The sequence below is a fragment of the Tachysurus vachellii genome, chromosome 11 (genome assembly GCF_030014155.1).
Source record: "Tachysurus vachellii isolate PV-2020 chromosome 11, HZAU_Pvac_v1, whole genome shotgun sequence".
NCBI lineage: Eukaryota > Metazoa > Chordata > Actinopteri > Siluriformes > Bagridae > Tachysurus > Tachysurus vachellii.
Window position 1 is genome coordinate 22517170 of NC_083470.1, and position 25000 is coordinate 22542169.

Genomic DNA, 25000 nt, shown 5'->3' on the forward strand with positions numbered 1-25000 from the left:
GGGGATGTGGTATCCTAGTGGTTAAGGTGTTGGCCTACTGATTTGAAGATTGCAAGTTTAAATCCCAGGTCCACCAAGCTGCAAATGCTGTGCCCTATGTAAGGCCCTTAACTCACAATTGTCGATAATGACATTAAACATTTAAGTTACTGTGGATAAGGGTGTATGCCAAATGTGGTAAATGTTAATGAGTTAAGAGGCCAAGCCATTAAAGAGTTAAATCCCGACCTAAAAATCAGTCTTTGTTTGAAATACATGTTGTTTTCACTCATCAAATTTGATAATTAATGCGTGCTGTCCCACTTTGTCTTCTCAATGAGAATTTCTACTGGCCAGGGCAACATTGTGTAGTTATTTGGGTCAAACGCACACTCATACTCACATGCACGTATGGTCTCATACACACATACACACACACACACACACACACACACACACAAATAGAAACATACTTTGAAGGCATGAGTTTGAGTTCTAGAGTGAATATTAGAGCTCTGGTTCACGGTTCACATTCTGATTATTATGAGTAAACACTAAAACACTAACTGTTAACTTTGCAGTGGTTGCACAGTTCATGTAAACCTTAAATGCATCACATTCATGTTTGCACACTGAGATTACTGCAAGCTTTCTGCGGTTTATTGTGAGACTTGCCCCCTTTTTGTGGATTCAACTGTGTGTGTGTATGTGTGTGTGTGTGTGTGGGAAGGGCGTTCATGGCCACAGTCGACTAAAATAAGTCTGCGTCCTCCTCTCTGTAATTATAGCGTTTATATAATCCAGATTTTAATTTTAGACTGGAGAAGAGTTTGGCGTAAACACACACACATACACACGTGGCTCAGACACAACCTATAATTTCAAAATGTAATGGGAGTGTGCCGGCCATTGGTCACTTTGTTATTTCTACGCACGTACACACAGATATAGAAACGTACATTCTGTAACTAGAATCAAAGCAGCAACTTCGCCTCCAGCAGCTACTTTTACATGTTGTTTTTTTTTCGCACCAACATGCTGCTGACCAAGCCTAAAATTCTGACCACAACACAACCAAAGCCAGAGAAAGTTTTGTTCATGTTTGAACCAATTCTTAGCTAAATATTTTGAATCTGTACTCAGCCATAGCGAAGCAAGCTGTCAATCACATACAGTATGGTTGTGTGGTAGCCTGAAATGTAGACATTATATATATATATATATAGACAACTTTGTGAGCTGTAATATGCTTCTCTTTTGTATGTATCTCAACCACAAGTAAAGTCTGAACAGAAAGAATGATTTCAGTTTGACTGTGGTGCAACAGCATCATGACTTTGATCACATTCTACTTTGCAATCATTGTATTTATTTCCACAAACAAATTGTCATCAAATCTGATGATCCGTTACAGTGTGAGGACAATAAATGCAAAAGGGCTTTCTAAAAGTGACTAAGACACAAAAAGACATTCCCATCCACGGTCTGGAATAAAGTAATAGTGGAAAAGGAATTAGTAGAATACGTATGACGAGCAGTGTGCCAGCAATGTGCCATTGTAAAATATATGCTTAATTTTATAAAAATATGGAAACTGATTTAAGTGGAATTTCAGGCCACAATCCAGAAAAGCAGAGAAAGAGAGAGCGATGAAGAGAAGTGATGAGATCTCCAAGCCTTTCTGTAATCTAATTTATATTTGTCTCTTTTTGATGAACTGATATATTACAGAAAAGCTTAATTTGTCTGTCTATCTGTCTGTATAACTATCTGTCTGTCTCTTTCTCTGTCTGTCTCTTATCTGTAGGCTTCCTTAATAAAGCCATGTATTCACATTTCAAGATGCATTTAAGCACTAAGTGCTCATTGTGCTCAAGGGTTTTAGCCCAATCCAGGCTTTTGTGTGTGTGTGTGTGTGTGTGTGTGTGTGTGTGTGTGTGTGTGTGCGCGTGCACGCGTGTGCGCAAGTACGTGTTCTGTGTGGAACATGTCCTGTACATCAGCTAAATTAAGTTTGCATGTTGTATGATATACATGTTTGCTACATTTGGAAGATGTTTTTTTGAGGCTGACATAATATAAGGCAAGCAAGGTGTTTAACACTCAATCATGCTAAGCAAATATTAACATTCTGAGCAAATATTTTGAAATAGCCTGCTAAGATAGAATGTTGTGGTAACATTCTGAGGTAACATGCTAGGATAGCATGGTGAGGTAACATTCTGTGGTAACATTCTGCGCTAATATTCTGAGGTAGCTTTCTGAGATAGCATGCTAAAATGGAATGCTGTGGAAACATTCTAAGGTAATATTTTGAGGTAACATGGTAGGGTAGCATGGTGAGCTATCATTATGAGGTAACACTCAAAATGTTACCTCAGAATGTTGCTTTCTAAAATAGCATGCTAAGATAGAATGTTATAGTAACATTCTGTGGTAACATGCTAGGATAGCATGGTCATGTAACATTCTGTGGTAACATTCTGAGCTAGTATTCTGAGGTAACATTCCAAGGTAGCTTTCTGAAATAGCATGCTAACACAGTACATTGTGGTAACATTCTGAGGTAATATTCAATGGTAACATGATAGGATATCATGATGAGGTATCATTCTGAGGTAACATTCTGAAATATCCTGCTAAGATAGTATGTTGTGGTAAGATTCTGAGGTAATAGTCTGGGGTAGCATACTAAGATTGAATGTTGTGGTAACATTCTGAGGTAGCATTCTAGGATAGCATGGTAAGGTAACATTCTGAGCTACTACTCTGAGGTAACATGCTAGGATAGCATGACTAGGTAACAGTCTGTGATAACATTCAGAGGTAACATTCTAAAGTAATATTCTGAGGTATCTTGCTAAGGTAGCATGCTGAGGTATCATCTTTAGGTAAATTTAGCTGACAGGACCCACAAGCTTTTGTTTGGTACATAAATGCTACAAACCACGTCTCTCATTTAAAACAGTTCGGCTTTGATTCGATGAAAAATATATGTTTAGTGTTATAAAAACAGAGATTTTTTTAAACCTATATTTAGATTAAAGTTCATTAAGCTTGCATAAATCTAATACATTTTCTAACATGAATTTAACCATCTTACATAAAACCAAACAGAACAATGTTTAAAAGATTAACAACGATTGCTCTTGTTTCCCACAGTAACATGAACTATAATATCTCAACATGGTAGAGGCGTCTAGTAGAAAAGTAGGCTAATTAATGATTAGCATGATTTGTAGCTTTCTCATTTACCTGGAATCTTTATTTAGCTTCCTTTTCATGTTAACTAATACCAGCATTTAAAGAAATTTCAATTTAACGTTATAGTTTTTACATGTTTTTAGACTATTTTAGCCTGTTCTTTTGCTTAAAGCTATTTCCTGTCTTAGCTTATTTCCTGAGCTAGCAATGTAGAATAAATAACCCAGAATCACCACCATAAAGACTATTTATCAAGTTCTGCACTTGGACTATACTTCTAGGAAAAAAATTGACCTGTATACTGTTTCTTACAACTGATTTGTCCAATAAAAATTGCTATTAAATATCACACAGTTTAAGGTTGTACTGTAGCCTTTATAGCACTGATACAGATATAACCATCGACATTTTATTTTGGCAGAGCAATGCACCCACCTTGATTTAATTACTGTGAGTGTGTGTGTGTGTGTGTATGAGAGAGAGAGAGAGAGGGAGAGAGAGAGAGCGAACATGCGTGTGCCTGTGTATGTGAGTGGACTCATACGTTTGACCCCTTTCATAGAGAACAAGCCCCAGGACACACATACACACTTTACACACACGCTCATTTCTGATTTTCTTTGAGTGGCTTTTTCCTGCAGAGTGTTTCTCTGGACCTCCATCCCCCTCCAGCAGCACTCAGGCCTGGCTGGTCTAAGTGTAGTTCCTGGGTACAGAGAGTGTGTGGAGCTCTGTGTGTGTGTGTGTGTGTGTGTGTGTGTGTGTGTGTGTGTGTGTGTGTGTGTGTGTGTGTGTGTGTGCGTGTAATGTGGTCTTAGCCAGGCGGCTGATTAGGACCGGGCTGTCAAGCAGCAGCGGTGGCACTTGAAGAACTCCAGAGAGAATAGGAGCCCTTTAACAAAGAGCAGAGCAGCCTTGCTTCTGTTCTGAGACTCACGCACTCAAACACACACATTTACAATCTCAGGTTTTTCTCACACACATATTTGTGTATACAATATATCAAGAAACAGAAATGCATGTTATAATACTTGGGTTTGAATTGGACATGCAATCCCCACAGTCATGAACACACAAAGCACCATAAACACACACACACACTCACACACACACACACTCACAGACGTACACACACCAGACCACTCCTGCTGTGAAGGCGCTGTAATTGGGCTCTTAGGCTTCATTAGTAGAAAATCTGAGGGGACGTTTCTCTCTCTCTCTCTCGCTCTCTCTCTCTCTCTCTCTCTCTCTCTCGTATACTCACACACACACAATTCCCCTGCTCGGTTCCCCTCTCATGAAGTGCTTTGTAATGAAAAATCTCAATTCAGCAGAGAGACATAGTAACACATTTACTTTGGGCCATACACTGTTTTTTTTTATTTCTATTTTTTCTCTTTTTTTTTTAGAAAGGACTTGATAAAGTGTGGTGTTTGAACTTTTCATTCCATGTTGAGCTGTTATGTGTGTTACTACTTCACTTACACTGTGTACAGGCAGGTACAAAGGCCACACCTCCTTCACAGATAGGTACAGAATTTGAGTTTTTTTCACTGTGACTGACCGATATAGTGGCCATGCCTCCGTTCCAGTAACAGAAAGGCACAGAGGCCATGCCCTCACTTTCTAACTAGGAGGTCTGAAATTAATTTATTTGTTGCTAAAAACATGAGCCATGAAATATTTATTTATTAGTTTGTTTGACTGCTCATTGGAGTGGAATATATTTAATCTAATTCTTTTCAGAAATAAATAAGTTTTTCAACTCTTATTATTATTTTAATTAATATACACATTATTAAAGCACACATGTAAGGACATTTTTAACAAATATAAGTGGGCTCTTTTGCTTGCAAATAGTTTGAGAACCCTTTGCCTAAATCTCTTTTGCCTCTGTGCCTCCTAACAAAATCGTGTACAATTTGATGTTGTGCTGCAGACAGTTTATTTCACTTCTTTAAAACCAATATTGCACGTCTGTGTACATCAACTCCTTCACTTAACCTGTTTTCATTTAAGCAGATCGCATGTCAAACAAAACTGAATTGCTCAGTACGATTGTGCCTTTGTTCTCAGTTAATGCCCTTAATTATCTTTAACTTCGGAAAAACAATTTTGGATAATCAGGCTTCAATTAAAAAAAAACTGTCTGGGAGAAAATGAAGGCCTCGCTATCTTCACATAGTCTCATGAGGAACCTGAGCAATGTATATGATCATTTCTAGGGTCTCGTGATGAATTACAGAGCCTCTTTGTAAATTATAGAGTGTCACTGTTCAGATGCAGGGATTTGTTTTGGCTTTTCTTATAAACTGAAAACCCTGGCTTTAACCTATATGGTGCCAGATGTGAGAAGTATACAGAAGTATACAGGGTGGCCCATTGGCTCTCATTTTCACCTCATTTAAACCAACTCTGCTGAGCCTATAATGCATGTGCAGTGGGAGACATAATTGCAACATCCACCATTAAACCCGTACTGCCTTTTTGTAACACATTTTCTTCACCTCTTTGATGCATAAAAGCCGTCTCTTTAACTTATACTCATATGTGGGTGGCTAAAGCTCTTTATATGAACCTAAAGATGGATGATATTGACAAATAATCAGATTGCAGTTTTACTATTTTGATGACATGCTAATGATTAACAGAACCTAGTGGTCTTTATAAACTGTTGATTTCTCACCAAAAAAAAAAAATCATTGGACTCTCCACAAACCACCCACAAGAACTGGCTAAAACATCATACCACAATACTTGAAGACTTTTGCGAAGGTTGGCACACGCTTGAAAAACAGCAGTTCTACAATATAAAAATAAAAAAGGGTTTATTCAAACATATTTAAACATTTTAATTTTGCTCCATGACTCCCAGTAACAGTGGAATGGGTTGACATTGTAGGAAAGTTGCCAAGACCTACAATATTATAAAAAAAAAAGTCATATAACCCTCCCCAACCCCAAACATTTTATTTTAATAATATACATGGTCACTAAGCAGCTTTACAGAAATCTGAATAAACAGTAGCTTTGGATCCTTTATGAACAAACCAGAGATGATGACCGTGACAAAGTAAAACTCCCCGTGACATCATGACGAGGAAACTTGGACATGCATGGAAGCAGACTCAAAAGTGTGAGGCTATTTAATGGGGTTATAAATCATTCTATCATTTTCTACAACTGTATAGTTAAACAGTAGTAAGTGTGTTTAACAGATGTCCAGTTTGAGCATATTGTACATAACAGTCCTGGGTATCCTGGGAGGCTGGAAAATCTTTATGTTAACAGCAGCATTTTTTCTACAAAAATAATGTACAGATTTTATTGCCACTGTATCAGAAGAGTGTCGGAAAGAATAATTAAGAAGTTCATTCATTCATTCATTCATCTTCTACCGCTTATCCGAACTACCTCAGGTCACGGGGAGCCTGTGTCTATCTCAGGCGTCATTGGGCATCAAGGCAGGATACCCTGGACGGAGTGCCAACCCATCGCAGGGCACACACACACTCATTCACTCACGCACTCACACACTACGGACAATTTTCCAGAGATGCCAATCAACCTACCATGCATGTCTTTGGACCGGGGGAGGAAACCGGAGTACCCGGAGGAAACCCCCGAGGCACGGGGAGAACATGCAAACTCCATACACACAAGGCGGAGGCGGGAATCGAACCCCCAACCCTGGAGGTGTGAGGCGAACGTGCTAACCACTAAGCCACCGTGCCCCCTAATTAAGACGTTAATAAGCTTATTAAACCTACAAGCCATACATCAATGTCATTCATTAACAATGGTGGCACAAATAAAGCTTGATTACAGACAACATTCCCAGCTTGATATCCGTTACCTTGGGGTCTGTTTGACCGTGGGGGCCCAAGCACTTGCCCTCTAGTTTTGCCTCTGTGGGCAACAGTAGGATCAGGTTACACAGACTCATTTTAACCAGCCAGTTTGGTGAAGCTTGTGGAAGTGACAGTAAAAACACATAATATAGGGTTTTATTTTATCTTACACTGTCTACTCCTTAGTCTGTATTATACTGTACAACTGTGGTGTATGTAATTTGAAAATTATTGCAGGTTTTTGCAGATTTAAATCAAGACTTGTCTTGTAACTTAATCAATGCAGACATTTAGCCAAAGCCGTCTTTGATTCACGTGCAGGGAGCATGCTAGCATAGAAAGTAATTACATATGTGTATTCACTGGTAGGAGTTTAAAAGAATCCTGTGCTTGAAATTACACCGATTCACATATTACCCCCCTTACACCGAATTCACATATTACCCCCTTACACCGATTCACATATTTTACTCCTCTGTCTATCTCTTGGCCATGCTAAGATGAAGTCACTGTGAACATTCTGAAATCGGTGCCTCCACTTTAGGAATGTGGTTAGAGGAGACAAATTGAGCTGTACCGCAATGGACAGAGGGAAGCATAGGAAAGGGTGGAGCTGAACAAGGCACAGTGCCATCATTACCCAGGCACACATGGGCATCTGGGCTGCCAGTTCACACAAAACAAGACTGAGAGACTGAAGCTCATTGACATATAGATACACTGTTTTTAGCAGTGGGTTGGCAGTGGTGTGATCTTGTGTGTGTGTGTGTGTATGTGAGAGATTGAGAAAGATTGTATGTATGCCACTGACTTACTACAGATGTATATATAATCATGTGTCTCTAACCACACATGAATAAAGGCTTCTTTTTAGACCAGACACTTACAATGGCCTTGGCTCTAGAAGTTACATTTTCACTCTTGCTATCTTAGACATTTCATAACATTCACAATTATAAACATTAAACCTTAATTTAAACAACTAGGTATTAGATGACCACAGCAAAATAGAGAAAATAATGGACAAAAACGTTCGCAAGCTTCACATGTCGAAGCACTGGAAAAGCAGTTATGGCCGTACGCCTCAGGTAAAAATGATAAAATTCTCAATAGAGTATTTTCATAATTACAGAATCTTCTGTGTGTATAGCCAATTAACCAGATGAGTCATTGTTATGACCAGGACCCATTTTGCATACTGATCTTTGTAGTGTCTTTTGGCTATGTGACTTTTGCAAGGTAAGCAATAAATGTTTCCAAACCTCACTTCTTGTGCCAGTCTTTCCCACTGGGAAAGTGTCAGATTAGTGGCCTATATTTTACCAGTACACTGGCTGAAATTGATTTATTGGACATTTTTAATCAGTATAAACACATTAATTGTTATCTGGCCTCAAGTGTGATATTAAATGAGTCAGGATTCTGTTGGCTTTCAGTGTAAGACGTGTGTTTTTCCCTCTGTTGAATAAACATACATAGAAATTTAGTGGTTGAAGATAAACGGCTTTAAAATTTTGACTTTTATTAATCACATGGAGCATCTCAAAGAGCAGAAATGGGTATGATAACATCATTTACTTTGAAGATACAAACATTTGTGTGAGAAAAGTAGAGTTGGGTATCAAAAGAAATTTTCCGATTCCGGTTCCAGTTCTGCCTTACGATTCCCGGTTCTGATTCCGATTCCATAATAAAATAAATGTGAAATATAATGCACAAAACTGAAACAATTCCATTTGTGTTTATTAATCACTCTTTAAATATTTTTAACAGAGCATTTCAATTCATATCAATTTAAATTGAAATAAATCCAACATCATATTTAACATCCAGAATTACAACTTAGCAATACAGCTAGCAATTTTTCTGAAGAAACATTAACATGTCTGTTTTCTCTGGGAGAAGACGAGACCTTTCTTGGCTTATTGTATCTCCAGCTGTGGAGAAAACCCTCTCAGAGGGGGGAGATTTGCTTTATTGTTGTAGCTTTGGAAATGAATCCACACTTTAAACGTTTTTTAGACATGTTTAACACACAGAGTACCTCAGCACAGCAGCGCGACTGATTTCTGTGGTAAGCTGCGTTTATTTGGTTGCGTGACTGTAAACAGTGTAAACAATTAATATTCATGAGGTAAGCCATGGCTATTTAAAGTGAAAGTTCCCAGCACTTTGGCCATCATTGCATCGGAACCGCGTTTGGAAGCGAAACTTAAAAATTCCGCGCGGTTCTGGTTCCTGTTAAAAAACAGAACCGGTTCTGAATAAGAACTGGTTCTCGGGTTCCCAACCCTAGAGAATAGAAATAACCATTTTTGTTGAATTTTTCTATGATAATGTTGCCCCTAGTAGGCCAGACAAAAAAAAAGGACAGTCCTAAAGCTTTGAGTGTCTACTTATATGTAGACATATAATATGGACACAACCCAAACGGGTCCAAAATAAATTTTACGGCCTCTGGAAAAAAGAACCGAAGAATCGAAATATTTACTATTTCATTGACAATTTCTTTAACTGTAGACATATTTTGAAACTCCTTGTGTGGAGTGTTTTTTTCCCTTCACTGCATCCTTTCACTCCCTTCCTCCACTCAAAAGCCTCTTCCTCCAATTCTGCCGTCCACCTGTTCTTCCTCTTCTCCTGTCCATCATGCTTTGCTGCAGGAAGTTCTCCCAGGTTGACCCCTGACCTCAGGCAGCTGGGCTGCATATAAACAGCTCATTTTGTCTGCTTCCTGTTTGGCCTGAACGAGTGCAGCGCCTATTTTAGTTTGTTTACAGATGGGCCTTCAAGAAGCCGTGTGTGTTCGGATGTGTGTTTGTGCGCTTATGTGTGAGGGTCTGTAATGTTTGTGTGCGGTTGTTTATGCTGTTCGATAGCAAACGCTGCTGCATGTTCCTGCTGTCATTAGACTGTTCTCAGAAAGAGGCAAAAACAGTGTGCTTCATGAAGTGCAAATCTCTGGAACTGTAATTATTTTATTTGGTTTGAAAATTGACTAGACATCCAGCTAATGTATGTTTTAAAACAGCCTTAACACTGATCTTTGTGAACTCTATCTTCCCGAAACATGCGTTATTATAAATGACACAATGGCCACAGACTTGATCATGAGCTCATACTGCACACAGCAGTAACACGTGTGTAGACGTTCACTTAAATGACAGACCTACACTTTCTGGGGAGTAAGACTATCTGTACTTCTCTCGTCTCTGGATTCAGTTATGCGGTTTGTTTTTTTGCCAGTGAACTTTCATGGTCTTTCTTTCATTCTGTCTGTCTGTTTCCTTATCACATCGAAGATAATGGCATACACCATTGCTTGTGAAAATAAGTTGAGTTGCTAATCATTCTTAGCCTCCTAATGCATGGTGTAAAAATGCTAATCATTTAACTACGCAGAAGAAATGTTACCATTAGCATTACTAATAAAGCGTGAACAGTGATCTCTTCAAAATTATTAATTATCAAATCCATTAATGTTCATGTCTTAATTTCTCAGTGTGAAAATTACCTGCTGTGTTCTCACAGCTCCTGACACTGATTAGCAGAGTTTTGGTGCTGGAACTAATTTTGCCTGCCGACAGTTAGCTGTTTTGCGCCAGAAATGTGTGGATCGCTCCCAGATTGAGCACTGGCACCATAAAATGTTTGTTTTTTTTTGTATTCAGTTTTGTTCCTTTTTGCAGATTTTATCTGCTAGCCCATGATGTCTATCTAACTAGCCACCTAACTTACCACAGGACTAAACAGCCGTTATGGGAATCTGCTTCAAAAGAATCATTTAAATTTTTTGTTTAAAAATGAGATGACTCATGACTTGTTGTGTGTGTGTGTGTGTGTGTGTGTGTGTGTGGGTGGCACAGGGGGCTCTAATTATTTTAGTGGCCAGACTGCTGTCAGAAAGCGCTTTTGATGGTCTCTATTAAATATCTGCATTAGGACATCTTTACTGTAATGGGACTTGACTGCTGCTGTCACTGTGCTTTCACAAACATTAGAATATGGCAGTCTGCACAAAGAGACGCAAAATTTCCCTCACCTCATGAGTCTAGAAGTCTGAGATCCGGATTCAGACAAAAACTAGCTAACCACGGCTGAGATTCTTTCTCCATGTTAGCTTCACTTTATATGATTTGAATAACCTTTTATTTAATAAACCTTTCAGTATCTTGTTTTGTTCTGACACTGAATTCCACTCACAGTTTTCACTCAAATGTTTTCCTCTGAGTCATCAACTTGCCAATTTGCTAATTTTCTAACTAACAACAAAGCTAGCGTTCATGTGGTAAAATTTGCTAGTGATGAAAGTGACAAGATGCTTTGGATAAAACTTACGTAATGTTTCTCAAGATTTATCACTGACATAGCTAGAGGTTTCAATTCTCTGAAGACATTTTGTAATTTCTCAAATTCTGTGGATAGGTTATTTGTGTGTATTTACTTTGTTCAAACTAAGTTGGCTTCGCACAACACAGGAATTTGACAACTATCATTTTTTATTTCTTACTGAATGATACGTCATATTTTATAATGATTTGTGATCAATCATAATTTCATAATCATAATCATAAATTATCAATTATGTTATAACAACTATAAACAGTTCACATAAACGTTCTATAAACATATTTTAACAGGTTCGTACCATCTGTTACAAAGCGCTGTCATTGGAGACTCCTTCCTTGAATGCTAAATAATAGTCTCCTTACAGAAAACATCAATATATCAGTAGTAATATGTTCTCTTTGTTAAATTATACCTTACCTGTCCCTGTCAATGACTTGAAAAAAAAAAACAGCACATGAATATGAATGATTTACTTTTTGCGGTTTGGACTAATGTCATATCTGCTGTTATAGAAAATGAATCAGCACCTTCTGACCAATAAGATTCAAGAATTTCACAGCGCTGTGTTAGAACTCAACACCCAATGGTTTTCAAATAAAATTTCTGAATTTTTTTTAAAACTATCCGATATCCGGCGTGACATATCCGTGCCTGAGGGAGTGTGATGTGATTCGTCATCTCTCATGTGCTGCTAATTTGAACAAACAGACTCAAGCTATTAGAGATGTAATGTCTTGATAATGCTTGAGAAAGCAGGTTTTCTCCCATAATTTTTTACAAGAGATACACCGACAGGAAAAAACACACACACACATACACACACACACACACACACACACACACACACACACACACACACTACTGTGCTTTTACATGCTGCCACTGCATTCCACTGTGTAGATTGGAAACACACTTTTGTCTCAAAAACAGCATTTAAAGCTAATTAAGTCTCCATGGGGCAAAGAGGCTCAGTGGGGTGGGGGGAGGGGGGGATGGTTTGGGGCATTATTAAGTCTGTCACCTTAGACACACAAAAACACACACTATTAAAGCCACTTACGGTGTGGCAAATGTGACAGACACTTATAGCCCCAGTCTTTGCTAGAGAGTGAGAGAGAGTCTCTATCTGTGTGTATATATATTCCTTACTTTCTCTCTGTCTCTCTCTTTGTCTCTCTCACCCCTGATAACCCTGCTCCCACTGTTAAGGCCATTAGTCACTGGCGAGAGGGATAATTGTCATAGCGAATAGCCTCACCACATGTTTGATGTGGACGCCGACTTCCTTTTGATGTAAAAATGTATCCACAATGATTATCAAGATTATGGCCTCCTCCGCCCCCTCCCACCTTCCCTCCTTCCCTTTCCTTCACCCCTCTTTTTCCATCCTCCCTTTTGGCTGGGAAGATTAATTGGATGCAGCTTGCTCTATTAACTGGAGCTGATGCGGTCGTTGCTGCCACTGTTGAGTTTATTCAACTTGTTTGGCTACTGTCCCTCTCTTCATTTCCCCCGTCTGTCGATCCATTCCTTCCCTGCACTTTACTTCTCCCTTGTTTACCTTACTACATTTTTTGTGAACATCAGACCAAGTGTATGCTCTTTTCTCTCGCTCATGCATTCTCTTTTGGTCTGCCGTTCAGTTTTTCAAATATTTGTACCACATTACATTATAAAGGTCTGTATGAGTGTTTATATGTAGTCCCTGATATCCAGTACATCTTCTAAATGGCTCATAAGAATCTCCTGGCACTTAAACGTCTCTGTTCATTAAAGCCGTTCCACTTACTCCATGTTGTTTTATAAGCTAGTGGAAACTGATGAGTTGTGTCTAACATAGCTGGTGGTCTCTGGTCTGATTTGGTTTCTTTGACTTCTTTGATTTTTTATTTTTTTTTGCCTACGTTTCTTAGATACACAGGAGCAGACCCCATACGCACAACACTCACTTCTTGTAGCAAGTTTATGTGAGGAAGCCTTTGTGCAAGTGTTTGACGAAAAGAGACTAATTTATATTTATGAAATACAAAAATGCAAGGGTGTTTACTGTACCGTTATGTTTTTATTGGATGCACACGTGTGTGTCTTGGTCCCGTGTGTGAGTGTGTGGGTGCTTATGTTAAGTTTTATGTGAGGGTGTGTGCTTGATAATGCCTGTTTGAGCAATTGTATTCCTCAGCCATATTTTTGTTGGATTTGGCTTCAACATTTTATTTTCAGTTTCTGTGTGAACATTAATATGAACTTTTAGGTCTAAAAAGGTTGTGTGTTTGCTCTGTCTTACAGAAACCTAAGCAACAACCGCATCCGTGTCCTAAGAAATGGCTCTTTCACTGGCTTGTACTTACTGGACAAACTGTAAGTAACTGTGCTAATTTTCTTTTCATCATCAAACTAATTCTCATTTACAGTTTTTTATTTGTGTGTGGACAAGCTTTGATCTGTTCTATCTTTATTTTGGATCTCAAACCTACGCTCACGGACACAACATGCCGAGATCAGGCTTAGATCTAGACTTGGAACTGAGTTATTATTAATGATGGTTGTTCAAGATGGTGATTATGTTGTATTCTTAAACTTTAAAGTCCAAGTCCCAAGTCTGTAAGGTACCTACCAAGTCAAATCCAAGCCGGGTCCAGAGTTCGTAAGATACTACCCAAGTCAATTAAGTCAATTCCATGTCAAGTCCAAGGCCATGTCCACACTAATCCGGATATATTTGAAAACGGAGTTTACATCTAAAAACGCTCCGGGTCCACATTATCATTTTCAAACGTTTTCCAAAAGTTGCTCATCCACACTGAAATGTATGAAAACGCTTACATCTCCCTACTGCGCGTGAGTAAAGCTTCAACCTGCGTCATTTCCGCTAGGCGTTTATTTACTTTCGACTGCATCACATGACTAAAAATGCGTCATAGTATTCAAAAGCCTCCGTCTTCACAGTCCACACTAAGACGCGAAGACGCCATTTTCAAATTTATTCGCTTTGGTGAGCGTCTTCCAACAGCTACGTTTTCATTGACTTAAAACGCTGTCTCAGTGTGGACGAAAGGCCAAAACGGAGAGAAAAATATACGGTTTCAAACGTATTAGTGTGGACATGGCCCAAATGTATCCCTTAAATGCTGAGTTGTATAAATGAGATAAATGTATGTCACTCTGGATAAGGGCCTCTGCTAAATTCTGTAAATGAACGTTATAGAAATATCCATGAGCAGTGAGAAGAAAAAGTATGTCTGCATGTGGTGATTGGACTCATAGCAAACATCCTGAAAAGATATGTCCCAAAAGAGCAGTCTTGTTGACTCAACCTCTCTGGCATGTTGTCGATGTGATGTCACTGGAGATAATAAACTATTGGACGGAGCCTTAAGAGAGCATTTATTTAAGGTTTAAGAAAGAGGGATAGAGAGGGAAAGTCAACAAGTGTGAGTTAACAAAGTGAATATTGATATGCAGCGTATTCTTGTATGAGAAAGCAGAAAAGGTCAGGTTCTTTTAGAGGTGGAGCACAGTCTCTCTGAGGCTTAGCTCCATCAGGGAGGATGGAGGATTGGTAAATAAAACAACTATAATTAGGTCTCCATCTATCATAATCTGGATAGCTAGTGCTAGTCCACCCAACAAGTTAACAGGCGAAGAAGGAGAGAAAAGCTGCTAGTGATGTAACGACTAAAACAGAACATCTTAGTAGCAGATCTGACCATTCGCTTATTTCAGGAGTCTTGTGTCTTCTAGGATCTTTGTTCCACATATCACAGCCATACTAATCACATTTATTAGAAACTTCAAGGCAAAATGCGCACTTTGGCAGTCAAACTAAAGGCCAAATTGAGTCCAAGTCCAAAGTCCTGAAGCTACCACACAAGCCACACCTACTGTAAGTCAGATCCAATGTCCTTAAGCTACTACCAAAATACAAACCAATTGAAGTCCAGAGTCAGGTCCAGTTTAGCAGTCAAGCCTCTTACTTCTCATTAAGCTGGAACTAGACTGGCCTAGATCTTCTTTCACATCAAGAATCACATCAAGCCACTGTGTAAATGGCTTTAAATAGTCTTTCTATGTTATATATGTCAATAGCACACATTATTTATAGAAACACCACTTTCCTATGACTTTGCTCACTACGCATTGTTTATTCAAATCATGTTAGGTGGAGTGCATCAGTTTCAGACAGAAAAGCATGGCAGGAAATTAGCAGCTGTGAAAATCCAACTTAACGACCCAGGCCAGGTCAGTAGCAGCTGCTCGGGAACGAGAAGCAGATTTGTTCTTCTTAATTAAGTGCCGCTCCCTCATTAAATAAGAGAGAGAGAGAGAGAGAGAGAGAGAGTCAAAGTAGTTTAGTAAAAGTCAGCTCACACCTTCCTCTAGACAGACCACCTTATTTATGTCCTTTAATGCCATGACCCCTATGTGAGGTTTCCTTTTTTTTTGAGGAACAAACATTATTTATTCATTCATTCATCTTCCTCTTCTCCCATCGCACCCATCGCAGGGCACACACACACACACACACTCATTCACTCACGCGATCACACACTAGGGACAATTTTCCAGAGCTGCCAATCAACCTACCATGCATGTCTTTGGACCGGGGGAGGAAACCGGAGTACCCGGAGGAAACCCCCGAGGCACGGGGAGAACATGCAAACTCCACACACACAAGGTGGAGGAGGGAATCGAACCCCCAACCCTGGAGGTATGAGGCGAACGTGCTAACCACTAAGCCACCGAACAAACATTAGACATTGAAAATTCTGAAGATGTGGAGGCATTTAGCTGGGATGTTCATGCAAACCAAACACACACACACACACACACACACACACACAGTCTCACACCTAATTAATGCAAACACAGTTCAGTTATCTAAAGAAGAATTACATGCATTCAGCTGGCTGGTTTATATGGAATAACAGGTATGAAGCCTAAATAGCCTTAAAGATAAAAAATACATTATAACAATTCTTAGCATTGTAAGAAATGTTTAAACTTTATAATAAGTAATATTCTTGCTCCAATATTACAGTTTCACATAAAAGAATTGTGTAGTTGTTGATATGGCGTTAAGGAAATATTTGTTTAGCATTTATGGAAGGAGTCTCCAGTATCAGTGCTGTGTAACAGCTTACGGCTGCCACCATGGCAGTTTTTATGCAGAATTGGTAACACGGCAAGCTGCATTTTTTGAGAGTAAAGGAGAATAGTGAGGAAATGTCTAGTTCATATCAAACACAACTATAAAATAATAAAATGGATGAACTATTGTATTCTGATTAATAAAATAGTGTTGTATTTGGTAAATAAACTTTGGGGTGGTGACAGTAGCTTAATAATAATAATAATAATAATAATAATAATAATAATAATAATAATAATAATAATAATAATAAATTTACTTTCTCCCTGTCATTCATCTTTTTCCAACACCAGTGTGCCTCATTGTGTGTGTGTGTGTGTGTGTGTGTGTGTGTGTGTGTGTGTTAGTATATAAGGCCTCTCGCTCGTGTGGAGGTGTTTGTTTGGGGTAAACGGATCTGATAGTGCTTGTTTTTATAAGTGCAGACACACCCCCCGGGGAGCTGCAGAGGTTGACGAGGGAGAAATCTGAGCTGAGGTCACAAATCAGATCTCATACCTGGGTTAGTGGTTAAAACAGCAGGAGGGGTGAAGGGAGGGGGCATGATTTACAACTTTAAAAAACGGTGGAACCAGAGTACACAATACACACACGCACACACACAGAATGATTAAGCCACACAAACACTACTGGGGCGCCGTCAACATTTTTCATCATTAAACAGTGGACACATGTTAAAAAACACTAAAACACTGAATATCTTTCTTTCTTTCTTTCTTTCTTTCTTTTTAATTCATTCCTATTGGGAATTACTTTACATCTTACTTTATTCAAGTCATCTGTTGTTCAGTTAGTAAAAAATAGTTGTTACTCAAGCTTTTGTAGTAGTGTAAGAGTTCACTGCAATATCAGGAAAACAACACTTAGCTCATTATGTATAAATGTATGAGTGCAGGCACATGCCTAATGCAAACACACATACACACACACACACACACACACGCCTACACCCACACACGGCCACCAATTAAGCCACACAAACACAGTTTTCAATGCATGACCCGAGTAAGGTCAATGGCGCTGGGTCACAGTCCCAGTGCTCCGGCTCCCACGCATGGCACGGCACGGCACATATTTGTGTGTTTTTTGTTTTTTTTTACTAATCAAAGCCACCTGAATTAACTCATCTGCAAATTATCAAGTGCCGCTATTTTGGACACTGATGTATTGGAGCAGAGAAAAATACAGAGATGAGGAGAAGGAGGAGGAGGAGGAGGACCATGAACGGTTCTCCTACCATCACTTACAAGCGTGTGATTTGTTCAGGTATTTCCAAGAGCCACAGTGTTTATTACAGTATAATAGAAATATAGATAAGAAGTCATCATCATCATCATCATCATCAGTCGGCTGCAAATATTTGTGGATTGCAGGCGTCAACAATCTTCTTCCATTCTGTTCTGTTTCTTGCTGCTGTTCTCATTTCGTCAACTGTTGGTGTATCTCGCTGGTGTATCTCGCTGTTGATCAATTTGCCCATGTACTGTGGGTAGAGAAGCTTTGGTTTACCACGCTTTCTTCGCCCGTGTCTTTCCAATGGTTGATAGATAACGTACTTGTTGATCAGCTCGAACTCTGGTTTGCGTAGACAATGGCCGACATATCTAAGTTGCCTCCGTTGTATCTGGAGGTATAGCGGGTCAATACACGGGTCGTATGGTATATCACTGCATTTGAGACTTTGTCCAAGCGCTTGATGTTGAGCATAACTCTGTAGCAGTTGGTGGCAAAACTGTTCACGCTTTGTTTGAGCTTCTCTGTTATAATCCAGCTTTCGCAGCCATACAGAAGTATTGGTAAACATGCTGCTTGGAAAATATTTGTTTTGAGACGGTTGGGAAGGTTCTTTGAGCGAAATATATCCTACATTTTCCAGAAGGCTGCCCCCGCAAGGGCCTTTCTTGTACTGATGTCAGTTTCGCTCGACTTGACCATTGACCCCAGGTACTTGAAGTTGTTAACCCACTCAATCTTTTGGCTACCTAGCTTTAAGTTTTTATTCTAGATAACCGTCTGGCCGGATTTTTCGAAGAACTAAATCCGCTACCGTTGGTGCAACCGGTACAGCCAGTTCTCACATCGCACCAGGTTTCAAATCCAGGGCTAATCACCCGAATTTGAGTAAAAACCCGCAATGATTCCGAAATCAATCAAGATAAGAAGTATCACATGGAATAAGGTAGTATTTACTTTGGGATTGTTTTCTAATATACAGTATGTACCGTGTAAGCAATTCAAATCAGCAACAATGGGACACCCGAAGTTGACTGTATTTCGACTGTATTTTAGCATTTTTATTTATCAAAGGACAACATGACATACGAGAGAATGCTGGTCTGAACGTGTCACGAATTGATGACGTTAAAACCCGGACAAGTCTTCTTGCGTGTGTTCGATTCTGACTCATCTTGACTGTCGTACAGTCTGACATGATGACACGTGAGATCCTACAGCGTGACATGGGGAACATTCTGACAAGCAACAATCGCCAAGGATTATGAAAAATCCCGGCTTTAATCAACAAGAGGATGAATGATTTCATTCCAGACTTTTTACTGTGTAGATATAAGACTTCAGCGACTCATGACTCATGACTTTCACCTCTCTCTCTCTCTCTCTCTCTCTCTCTCTCTCTCTCTCTCTCTCTCTCTCTCTCTCGCTTTTCAGTTTGAAGAGTGAGTTATTGGCATGACAGTTGCATTAGTAAAACTGCCAAAGCATTGATCGTTACAACACACATGTTGTTGATCAGAAATAAAGAGAAACCTCTCAGAATCTCCCTGGATCACACTCACTACCCCTTTCTCTCTCTCTCTCTCTCTCTCTCTCTCTCTCTCTCTCTCTCTCTCTCTTTCTTTTTTTTTCCCTTTCTTTGCTCTTTTTTTTTTTTTTTTTTTGGTCTCATTCTGTTTCCCCTCCGTGCATCCTATTATGGAAATCTCTCTCCGACTCTTTTGGCGGCGCTTCAAGCTTCTAAACACGCAGCGTACAGTTCTCCGTAGACCATCTAGAGAAGCCGTCTGCTTTTGTCTGTGCTTTAGCACCGATGTTTATCACTCTTTGTCTTCCTGCCTTGCTTTGATCTTCTTCTTTTTTCTTTGTTTCTGCATGTATAAGGTGTGTGTGTGTGTGTGTGTGTGTGTTTCTAATTCTGTGAAAGTTTCAATTCAGGTCTCAGAGTGTGATCATAAAGCTGTTGAAGCAGTTAGTGCACCATTTAATAAGATTCTCTTTATAGGATTTATGAAACGATGTCATATAGTTTTAGAAAAATTGTAAGTTGAGACTAAATAACAATGAGGCCACGCCTCTTTTACTTGGACTGACAGACCTCATGCCTTCCCAGGCCAGTGCGTCCATGACTCATATGTTTACTCTACACCCATTACTGTCTTTAAAGGTGTTAGGGCTCCTCCTTCATCCGCATGTGTGTAGAAACCCGTAACACCATGCCATGTGCCACAGATTTGCACTATGAATTTAGCCCGGGCTGTGAATTGACTTTAAGAACACACACGTTTGCCACATGTGTGTACGTTAGCTGCGTAGACAGAAAAAAGCGTTCAGTTTTGGTTCTCAGGAGACCGCGTGCTTTGCGGTGTGTGGAATCTGCTGCAATAACAACGTAAATGGGAAACATTTGTGCTCAGCCGTACGCGGTTCTGCACAAGTACGACATCCGTTTGTAATGTATGCTACCGACGAGAGGTCACGAGGTCACCGAACGACATACAGCTCGTCATGCAGGATCCATGTGGACTGTGTACGAACACGCAAGCTTCGCTTCACAAATGAATGCTAAGTTGTGTGTTTTTTTTTTCCTCGTCACTGAGATATTGGATCCTCGTAGAGAGAGGAGGAAATAAAGCATAATAAAGCGTGAAGCCACATTGAATAACATCGTTTCTCTAAAAGTATGGAGTATGAGAGAGAGCTGAGTACTCCTGTATCTTTTATCGGTCGGAGCTTAATTAGTCAAATGCACTGAGTATATTTGTTCTCCTTCAGTGAAAGTGACTGGACCCTGGTCCATCGCATGCCATTTCCTGTTCATAATTCAAAGAAATATAAATAGCTACCATGCAGCACCTTTTTAATAACCTTTAGTAACCTTTAATAATGTTTTTTTGGCCCAAATACTCGCATGGAGCATTAAAAGAGATTTCAGAATCAGACAAGTGTCAGATAACAGCATCAGCCTGTCCTACATTGAGGTGTGAGAGAGAGAGAGAGAGAGAGAGAGAGAGTGTGAAGTGTATCTCCGCATGTGAGTGCGTGTTTCTTCATCCATTATTTCTGCAACACAGACACACTTGAGAAATAGACAGGAAATACAGACTTACGATTGAAGGAGAGAGAATCTGTACCGTATGGAAAGAGTGTTTGTGTGTGTGTGTGTGTGTGTGTGTGTGTGTGTGTGTGTGTGTGTGTATGTGTGTCTCTATAATAAATATGGCGACACAGTGAGAGAGAGAGAGAGAGAGAGAGAGAGAGAGAGAGAGAGAGAGAGAGAGAGACATTAACAGATACATAGACAGAGAGACAGCAAGTAAGAGAGATGGACAAATAGAGAGAGAGAGAGAGAGAGAGAGATAGCAAGTAAGAGATACAGAGACCGAGAGACAGCAAGTAAGAGAGAGAGAGACAAATTGAGAAAGATAGAGAGAGAGAGACAAATAGAGAAAGAGAGAGAGAGATGGACAAATAGAGAAAGAGAGAGGGAGGGAGAGAGAGAGATAGCAAGTAAGAGATACAGAGACAGAGAGACAGCAAGTAAGAGAGATGGACAAATAGAGAGAGAGAGAGAGAGAGAGAGAGAGAGAGAGAGAGAGAGAGAGAGATAGCAAGTAGGAGATACAGAGACCGAGAGACAGCAAGTAAGAGAGAGAGGGACAAATTGAGAGAGAGAGAGAGAAAGAGAGAGAGAGAGAGAGAGAGAGAGAGAGAGAGAGAGAGAGAGAGAGAGAGAGAGAGAGAGAGATGGACAAATAGAGAGAGAGGGAGAGAGAGAGAGATAGCAAGTAAGAGATACAGAGACCGAGAGACAGCAAGTAAGAGAGAGATGGACAAATAGAGAAAGAGAGAGAGAGGGAGGGAGAGAGAGAGAGAGATAGCAAGTAAGAGATACAGTACAGAGACAGAGAGACAGCAAGTAAGAGAGAGATGGACAAATAGAGAGAGAGAGAGAGAGAGAGAGAGAGATCTTTATATATACTAATGAAAGTTAGCTTGGGTTGAAATTAACATAGTTTCCAATGTAGGTAAGCATGTGTGTGTATGTGTGTGTGTTTATGTGATTTTATATCTTGGTTGGAAGCCACATGACAGTTCAGGCATTGTGAGCACATGGGACTGGTCCCCACAAAACTGCAGCTTTTATTTCTGTTATTGTTTGTTTTCTTTCTCTTCTTTGTTTTCGTATTTCAGTTTAGCCGAGCATGAAAAAGCTTCATTAATAAATGTGAAGGTTGATAGAATCTGATGTCTGTGGAGCTGAAAACCACGTAGCTGTGTGAGTCAGTCAGTAATCAGATTTTTATTCTTTTTAGTTTCATTTCAAAGTAAATGATGCAACTCACCATTAAACCCATGGATGTGATGAGCAGTGATGATTCTGTTTTCATTTCGAAAAATTAGCGCATTTTAAACTATGATCAGGTCAGAACAGTTTTAGAACGATCGGATCAGATGCAACCAATACAAAACCAATACAAAACCAAAACCTGCTGCTTATTTCTGTAGTCGGGCTGTTTTAGGAAAATAATCAAGGATGAACTGGTGTGTCGCCTCTTGCCATGAAAACAAGTCTATTGTCTATTAAGGAACATCACATTGTGCTTTTTATTCATTTATAGTTGTGTCATATATTCAAAAAACATGTCTCCTGTCATTTAATCAAGTGTCCTACAGTATGTTTTCCTCAGTGTCTTAACATTACGCCAAAAAATTGCACAAGCTGCTCTTTTGTGACAGAAAACTTCAAAGCTCTGACACTGGAGACTCCTTCGAAACCTTTCTACAGTATATCAACAACTATACTTTTTTGTTTGAGTGTGTGAATACGTTGTATGAAATTGATTCGTTAATATAAACCTTGCAGCTGGAACAACTGGAATAGAAAATGAATCAACACCCTGATGAACATTACAGCGATTATTCAGAATGATCCTGACCACAGCGACGTGGTCAGGAGAGGGTTAAAGGTAAGGGAGAGTAGAAAGCGAGAAATGGAAGGCGTGTGTGTGTGTGTGTGTGTGTGTGATTTTGGGGGGGTAAGTAGAGCTGGACTTGATAGACTCCAGATGTGGCTGTGAGATAAACTGAAGAAATGGGGTTTATGCGTGTGTGTGTGTGTGTGTGTGGGTGGGTGGGAGTGTGTTTGTGTTGCAGGCTCAATGCAATCGTGTCTTCTGGGCATCACGGATAGCGACAGGCAGGATAGGGTCAGAGATAAAGCGTCCGATCGTGCACACCAAAAAAAAAAACCCAGGAAAACAAAGAAACTGCAACCTTTCAATTCTCTCCACATCCGTCAACCTCAAGCTGAACCGATTTTTCGATTGTTGTTTGTATTTTATTTATTTTTTTGAACTAAATTTTTTTTTTCTTCTAAATCTGGTCTCCTTGCTTCCTTCCCTCCTAACTTTCCACTCCTTTCCCTTTGACCTCGCTACTCAAGTGTGTCTTTCTCTATTTTTTCTCGTCCAGCCACAGGGCGAATATTCAGGGTCCTCCATTCATCCGTTGATATTTTATACATGCTGGGTTGTGTTCCTGCCCAGATGTTTCTCCTTGCTTGTACTGCTGTATCCAAACTCTCTCCTGACTGTCTGTTTACTTCATGTTGAGAAACCTGGCTGATCACTGATCCTATTTATGGAAGTTATTAAAATAGGTCATCATTTTTAAAAAAATTTTTTTTATAGGTTTATAGGTTTGCTCAAGAACTGTGCCAAACATTTCCCCAACCATAATATGCACTAAACAGCACACTTTAGTGGTTAGGGATGTGAGTAAGGTTATAGCAGTACACAGAATGAGGCAATGGATAGAAGCAGAAAAGGCTGAAATGGGATGTAATTATCTTTAAGCACACACATGGACATGCAAAGCTTTAGGAAATCTGACCTTGTGGTTAGAAAAAAAAGTAATAGAGGAAAAACCTGAGAGTTTGAAAGCCAGTCAAGAAATAAAAAAATAAAGAAAATAAATATAAATGCAAGAAAACAAGAAAGAATAATACAATTATGGTTTTGGGTAAAAAATAGGAGTTCCTCAAAGCTCTATATTTCTTTTTCTCTCTCCCAAAAAAAAAAGAGGATAAAAAAGAGTAAAAGAGAATCCTAAAAATGACATTTTAATGTCAGTCCAAACTGAAATGGAGCCGAATAAATGTCTCGTGAATGTTTGTGTTTGTGTTACATAAAGACATTTTTAAGGAATGTATTTTTTATTTTTTTTTTGTGACTTTTTTTAGTCCCTGATTTGAGCCTGAGAGTTTTTCCTTGGCATTAAAACCACTGCATGTGCCTAGAAAACATATCATCAAAATGATATACAAGACTGAGAATTACAGCGTGTCACTGCCAGAAAACGGATCGCTGGACCCTGGATGCGCGAGTCTTTCGAAATATTAAATCTAGCTACGTTTAGATATATAAACATCCCGCTCAGTTTACGTGTGTATCGCATATACCGCTGTTTTTATTTTTTAATGCTAACATTACATCCTATGACTGATGTACAGTGAAATAAATTAAATACGTACGTTTATATAAACAAATACATTTCATGTAAGCGCCTCGGAGATGTTTAATTACGAGGTTTCCGGTTCGAATCCCGATCAGCGGATCGACACGGCTCTGTTCTCCCAGACGTGTGTGTGTGTTTGTTAGCTCAGATATAAAAAATAGGTTGGTTTAGCTGCTATACAGTATGAGGATAGAAGAACCTACTAGTCATTTTTTTAATTAAAGAAATTAGGCTCCATATTTTGGTTGTGGGAACTAGCTAGCAGGTAGAAGTTTGCTTTGGTTACATATGGAATAAAATGAATAACTGGTATTCATTCATTTGCGAACCTAATTGGAAATCATGAATCCAAGGCGTCAGCGTAAACACACAACGAGTTAACAAGCCGGACTGGAAATTCAGTGGAGAACCACTTAAGCGTCAACTAATGACATATATTCTGTTGACAGAAGAGTTACGCTTCTGTGAGCTCGTGGCAGTTTTGACTGATTGGATGTAAGTCGTATAAATCATTTTAGACAAACGGAGAAAGCAGGAAATGATCTGGCAACACAGGAGGCTAGTGATTGGGTATGAGGTAGATTTGAGGTATAGAGTTATAAGGACCCCATTGTGTGTGTGTGTGTGTGTGTGTGTGTGTGTGTGTGTGTGTGTGTGTGTGTGTGTTTTGCTCCTGACAGTCTCCGCTGCTCGGCTAACGGGGGAAAAGCAGGAA

General features: G+C 39.4%; 1 protein-coding gene across 1 annotated transcript in view; it reads left to right on the forward strand.

Moving 5' to 3' along the window:
• The window catches only part of adgra2 (adhesion G protein-coupled receptor A2), a 57022-nt gene that overhangs the window by 9768 nt on the left and 22254 nt on the right, over positions 1-25000 (forward strand). Inside the window, exon 2 of the mRNA XM_060881298.1 lies at positions 13671-13742. Coding sequence (XP_060737281.1) covers positions 13671-13742 — 72 coding nt within the window. The remainder of the gene's footprint in view (positions 1-13670; positions 13743-25000) is intronic.